The 6,495-nt window shown below is 35.5% G+C and overlaps 1 protein-coding gene across 1 annotated transcript; it reads left to right on the forward strand.

Annotated features, from left to right (window-relative positions):
- Positions 1–243: 243 nt before the first annotated feature.
- On the forward strand, positions 244–1,782 carry LOC111985416 (F-box/kelch-repeat protein At3g23880-like). The gene has a single exon (XM_024017060.2). The coding sequence runs from the start codon at positions 273–275 to the stop codon at positions 1,557–1,559; it is 1,287 nt and encodes a 428-aa protein (XP_023872828.1). The 5' UTR covers positions 244–272; the 3' UTR covers positions 1,560–1,782.
- Positions 1,783–6,495: the final 4,713 nt, after the last annotated feature.

Here is a 6,495-nt window from a genome sequence, read left to right on the forward strand (position 1 = left end):
AACAAACTTTTCCTTTTTTTAGCTTCCTTGATGATAACAAGTCATCTAACTAATCCATTGAGTGGACGGAACTAATGGAAATTTTTGAAGGAAAATTAATACAATAAGATAGTAAAAGACCAATTAAACCGGATCCAAATTTATAGTTTGTAGACTTCTACAATCTACAGCCATGCAAAAACTAACATACTCCAACACCTAAGCCTATAAAGCCATGCATTCTCTTTATTCATTTTTCCTTTCAAAGTTTAAGGCTAAACAATCAAATAAAGATGTCCAGTTCAATGTTGAACAATCTTCCCGAAGATGTATTAATGGACATATTTGCCAGATTACCCGTGAAGTCACTCTTGCAATTCAAGTGCGTTTGCAAATCATGGTGTAATCTTATCAAAGATCCCATCTTCATCACCAAGCATGTTAACAAATCTGCTCTTGGCAACAATGGCTATCTTGCTGTCACGCGCCAAGGCAGCACTTTTGGTGGTAATTGTTCAATATCCTTGATCTCTTATGAAACTTTTCATGAAGTCATTAGGATAACTATTCCATCTAAGGAATATGGTAAGGCACCTTTCACAATTGTAGGTTCATGCAATGGCATTTTGTGTCTAAATGTTACAGAAATTGGAGACACAAATTTTTTATTTAATCCTGCTACTAGTGAATTCAAGGAGCTCCCAAAACCCAATTATCCAATACATGAACTCAAAGAAGATACAATTTCTGACTTCATTGGTCTTGGATTTGGTTATGAACCAGAAAGTAATGACTACAAATTAGTTAGAATTTCTTATTCTAAAAGGTTGGAAAATCAATTTTATTCTGGAGTTGATGTGTACTCATTGAGTACTAATTCTTGGAGAAGAAAGAATAGGCTTGTTCTTGGAACTGTTCTGGTGAATTCGTTTTCCAAAGCGTTTATTAACGGTGCTCTACATTGGAGGGGTGTAACATTGAAAAGGGGGGACGTTCGTTGTCGTATAATATCATTCGATGTAGGAAGTGAAGTGACTCGTTACATAAAGTTACCATATAAAATTGACTTGGCTAAAGAAGAATGGTGGCCTTTTGTTAGGAATGGATCGCTTGCTATGGTTATTAGATCAAAAACTCATGAAGAGCATCATTATATATTTAACATATGGAAAATGAATGAATATGGGGTCAAGAAGTCTTGGACCAAACAATTAACCGTTGGACCTCTATTTGTCCTTAAATTGGTGGAATGTGGCATGAATGAAGAGCTCCTCTTTGCGACTCACTCAACCATGTACCTTTATGATCTACAACGGATAAAACCTCCTCATGATGATATTTTAGAGGCTGATATTATTGGAAATAATTTTGTACCTTGGGTTGAGGTGGTTAATCACATTGAGAGCCTAGTTACAATTGAAGGAACAAAAGTCTACGCCAAAAGAGTGCGTAAAAACTCTTGGTTTGGGAAATACTTTATTTTCTTTCAACTTCTTTTTGGGCTAGTTGTTATGGTTGCTTATGTTGTTATCCTTCCTAAGTTAATTCATTTCTTCTATCCAACAAATGTAAGCGAATAAAGAAGCTGGAGGTTTCTGCTTTATATCAAGCTCCCTTCTCTCTCTCGAGATTATGTTTTTACACAAATGCTTCATCATTCAAAAGATGAAAAGAATAAACCAGTCAGTTTATTTCTGATTTTTTTTTTTTTTTTGGCCATATATCTATTCCATGTCATGGGCTGGTAGGTAGGTGATTATATGGGGTCCTTGATTCAATATACAAACTATAGTTTATTTTCATTGTTTGTTTTGCCGTCTTAATTTTCTTTGAATTGTTTTGCAGAATACCTGGTTTCTTCATATTCTTTTTTCCTTTATTATGTTTACTTTTCTATAGCAGAAGGAATTAATAAATCTCCAGAGAAGCACATAGAAAAGAAAAGAAAAAATCAAAATCTAAGACTTGATCTATCTTGGTCAAAAAGATGCATGGTTGACATTCATCTGTTGTGGAAGTTGGCTGTTTAATAAATTACATTCTTTTCTCCTTTTTTTCCTCGAAAGAATATATTGCTCTTATACCGGTGAATATTTCTAACTAATACAACTTATTTTTATTCACTTAGTGATAGTTTGGATACTGATTATAGAGCTTGCGTCTGCCTTTTTTTTTTTTTTTTTTTCTTTGAAGCGCGTTTTTGTCTTTTTCAGTAGGTCTCATGCACTGTTCACGAGACCTACAAACCTCTTTTTTCACCAAAACTTTCATTAAAAATGGGTCACACGGTACTATTCATACATTTAAAAATTATTTTGCTACAATGTTTTCAGTTTTCAATTTTCAATTTTCAGCAAAATAAGCAGTATCCAAACACACCTTTAAACAAAAAATGCCAATGAAAATAAAGTATTTGCAACTTCTTTTTTTTTTTTTCCTTCAAATTAACTAAACCTAATGGTCTGTTTGGATTGAGAGGAAATGAAGGAAAGTAGAGTAGAATTGATCCAAAATTAACCTATTTTCCGTATTGATCCAAAATTAACCTATTTTCCGTCAATTCTACTCTACTCTACTCTCCTTCACTCCCCCTCCCTCCTGCCTTAATCCAAACAGGCCCTAAGTTCCCAAAACAGTTTCCTTAAAAAAAAAAAAAACCCTTTTCAGAAAACCCAAAAACTATCTTCTTCACTTCTCTAGCCATTTCTTCTTCTTCACTTCTTCTCCAATAGTTTCTTCTTCCTCAACTCTTCATAGAGCCTCAAACATATTTGCAACCAAAACTTTAGAAGTTTGAGGACAAACTTCAAAGCCTAGATGCAGATTCGCAGCCCTGCCTTGAGGCAAAGAGTAAGAAGCTTCACTACTCTAGCAACGATGGTCGCACCCACAGCTGAGAGCATGCCTTAAAAGATCATGTCTAGGCTAGACATTACTTTTGGCATCATAATTAGGTCCTTAGCCATTTGCTTGAGTTGACCCTAGGAATAAAAAGTATGGATTGTAAGATGATTAAGGGAAGGGGTTTGTGGGTAATGGAGGAGGAGGAAGAAAGAAAATTTGCTCAGTGAGGAGAAGTGGTATGACGGAGGAGAGGTTTTAGGTTTAGGCTTTGTGGGAGGAGTGATGAGAGAAGAGGAGAGGTGCAATGAAGCAGTAGTGGTGTTGGGGTTAGGGTTAGTAGGTGGAGTGATGAGTGCGAAGAAGTGGTATGATGGAGGATAAACCTTCTATTTGAAGACTTTACCATATACTAGTATATATATATATATATCTAAAAGCTGAGATGTTATTAAAAATCTTTTATGATTTTTCTATTTTATTTTATATAAAATAATTAAATATAATTTATGGAAAAATCTTAACGCACTCCATTACTATTCAACATGTTACTATTCATTTGTTTTAAATGCAAATATTTAACCATACAGCTACCCAAATTGATTTCAATTTTTCATTTTCTTCTTTCTAATTTCAAGTAATTGTTAAAATTGAATAATTCATTATCTTTTTAGTGGATATATGCACATGTTTGACTATTCATTACAAACGTTACTATTCATTAGATGCAAATGTTTGACAATATTCAACTATCTAAATTGATTTCAACCTTTTTTTTTTTTTCTTTCTAATTTCAAGTAATTGTCAAAATTGAATATTTAAACTTTTCATCTTCCAATTCTAAGAAAAAAAAAAAATTCTTCTCTTGCTCTAACATTTCCCCTCCCTCTTTGTCACTTTATCTCCTTACTACTCTTTACTTTACCGTTGAACTTCCTTCATCATTTCCTCTTTCTTATATTTTGACTCATCTTCTCCCCATCTTATTTTGTATAAATTTGATATCATTTATTCCATTCAATCCTGAAAGCTTGGATTTGTGTAAAAATACAAAATCTTGTTTAGACTCCCAAATTAAAATTACGGCTAGATAACTTTTACTTTAACTTATGCTAAGTGCAAAATAAGAGTAAAGAAGTGCAAACAACTGTTATCACTACCCTAAGCCATATTCATTTATTATCAACAATAAAAGTAAAGCTTAAGAGTAGGGAAGAGAAATACAAACACAAGATAACACCGAGATGTGTTATCAAAGAGGAAACCAAAAAACTTGATGAAAAACCTCTCCGCGGCCCTCCAAGTTGAAGTTGATCTGCTAGAGAATAAAGTTGGAGTATACGAATAACAAAAGACCCCCTAAGCCTAATCTACCCCATGTACTTGAGCCCTCCAAGCTCCTGCTACCAACTTGCTTCTCGGAACTTTGTCTTCTCTAACTTTCCGGATCCCACAATTCAGCCCGACTGCATCCACCAATGAATGGCTCATTCCAATGCTTCCTAACAGCACCAAATTCTCACTTTACACTCAGGATAGGTGTGGTAAGTGTTTGAGCTATCAACTTTTCAAGGATATGGAGAAAAAGAGGTAGGAGTTGAGGAAAACCACAAGAAAATGTATAGATGATTGTGGATATAACAATCTCTAACTCTCAAGTGTATTTTCTATAGTTTTCTCTCTGAAAAGCACTTCTAACAATTTGTGGGTAATAAGGGTATATATAGTGTGGGTAAAGAGTTGGTAAAGCAAACATAACTTTTTTCCAAACAAAAAGTTTCTCGAATACTTCACAGGATGGCCTTTCCTGCAAGACACTCGCGAAAACCTCCAGGCTAGCATGACTCTTCATCTTCCAGTCATGTGCTCTACATGTGGCTCTTTCACGAGTAGGCTTCTCACGAGACACTCGCGAAATCCACTTGTTCATCCTTTTAAGCTTGAGTCTTCACACTCTCTCATACTCATCCTTTATAATTAGAAACCCACTTACATACAGAGAAATATGATTGAAGAAATTACAATCAAATTTGGCACGGAATTAAAGCCAACATAATAGTTGTAAATTACAACTTTACAATCTCCTCATTTGGCTATTCGATGAAAAAACCCCTAAACAGACTCTAGACTTAAATGTGAGTTTAGGAACATAGGCAAAACTCACTTACACCTAATTCTAGAAGCTGTGAAGCACTTGCACTGTATACACCTATATCCTGAAACACTTGCACATACAACAAACTTTCATTAAGCTCATGACAAGTAGAACTCAAGGTATGTATAGGAACAAGTAAAATGTGATCAAGATAGCAACAGAAATATAAGCTATGAAGAATAACTTGATCAAACATGAACAATCATCAAGAAATGACCACAATGAATATTTATCCAGTAAATGATCATAGGACACGCAATGCAATTAAGAGGAATGCTAAAATCAATTGCATGTCCAACAAGCATGATGCATTAAAGAAACTAAAGCTAAAAGCATTAGAAAGCAATAAGTATCAAAAGGTTATAAAAACTAAGATACAAATGAGTACTAAAGATAAATAAGTTTTAAACTGAAGTACTTAAAAGCTTTAAATGAAAGTATTGTAAATATCCAAAAGCTCTAAAAACTTAAAGTAAACCAGAGACCACCAAAATAAACCAATGTAACTAAAATGTGCTAAACTATGCTCCCCCTCAAGTTGTACTCCCCTTAAACTACTCCTCCTTTTTTATTGGAATGGCCAAAGAGACTAGAATGCATCGGACTCCGAGTCTGATGTCTGCTACTGCTAGTCCCTCATCAGGTCATCAATTTGAGACGATAGCGCAGTGATTTGTCCTTCAAGGTAGGTGAATTGAGATGTGGAGTGGCTGATGTGGGAAGCTAGCATTCCATGCAACTCTTCAACCCGTCTGATTAGATGATCAAGACGATCGGGTGCCCATGCACACTCCTGGGAAGAAGGTTATGCAGTGTCCTCTGGAACAGATGTGAAATTCTTAATTTCTTCTTCAGTGTCTCCTCCTTCTTCATCTCTTGGAATTTGGAAGACACCAACTGATGGTCCGGGGATATGAGCTTTGCTACGAGTCATGGTTTGTGCACTAATTGGATAATCTCTTTGCATCACTTGAAGTTCACTCAGAATCTTCACCCTTGCCCTTGTGATAAGAGACATGATAAGGCTAGTAAATGGTAGAATTATCTTTTTATTTCTCTTTGTGATACATTTGGTAAAGAGGTGGTACATGTGGCTGCAGATGTTGATCTCCTTATGTGTGAAGCAATCAAACAGAAATATGGCCTTTGGTGCTGACAGGTTTGTCAAGTTCCTCACCGAGTAGAGGTAGAAGATCATGATGTAGGCCAAGGTTCGCATCTCCAGAGTAAACAAAATGGTGTGCAAAGCCTTCTTGTTGATTTGTTCACCAAGGACTTCCATAATAGGTCCTAGATTCTCCATTCTCTCATCATATTGTAGGGATGTGTGTGGAGTCGTTGGACGAACCTCCAAGATCTCTTGAATGGACTCCCTTGTGATATAGAACTCTCTCCCTTTTAGCCAACAATTTATGCGATCCCCTTCCATAATGGCATTAGCATAGAATTCCCGAATAACTTCTTCATAGACATTGCCTATCGGGTTCAACAGTTTTGTCCATGTCCTCCTTTTGAACACA

This window comes from Quercus suber, unplaced genomic scaffold (assembly GCF_002906115.3).
Source record: "Quercus suber isolate HL8 unplaced genomic scaffold, Cork oak 2.0 scaffold_35, whole genome shotgun sequence".
Lineage (NCBI taxonomy): Eukaryota > Viridiplantae > Streptophyta > Magnoliopsida > Fagales > Fagaceae > Quercus > Quercus suber.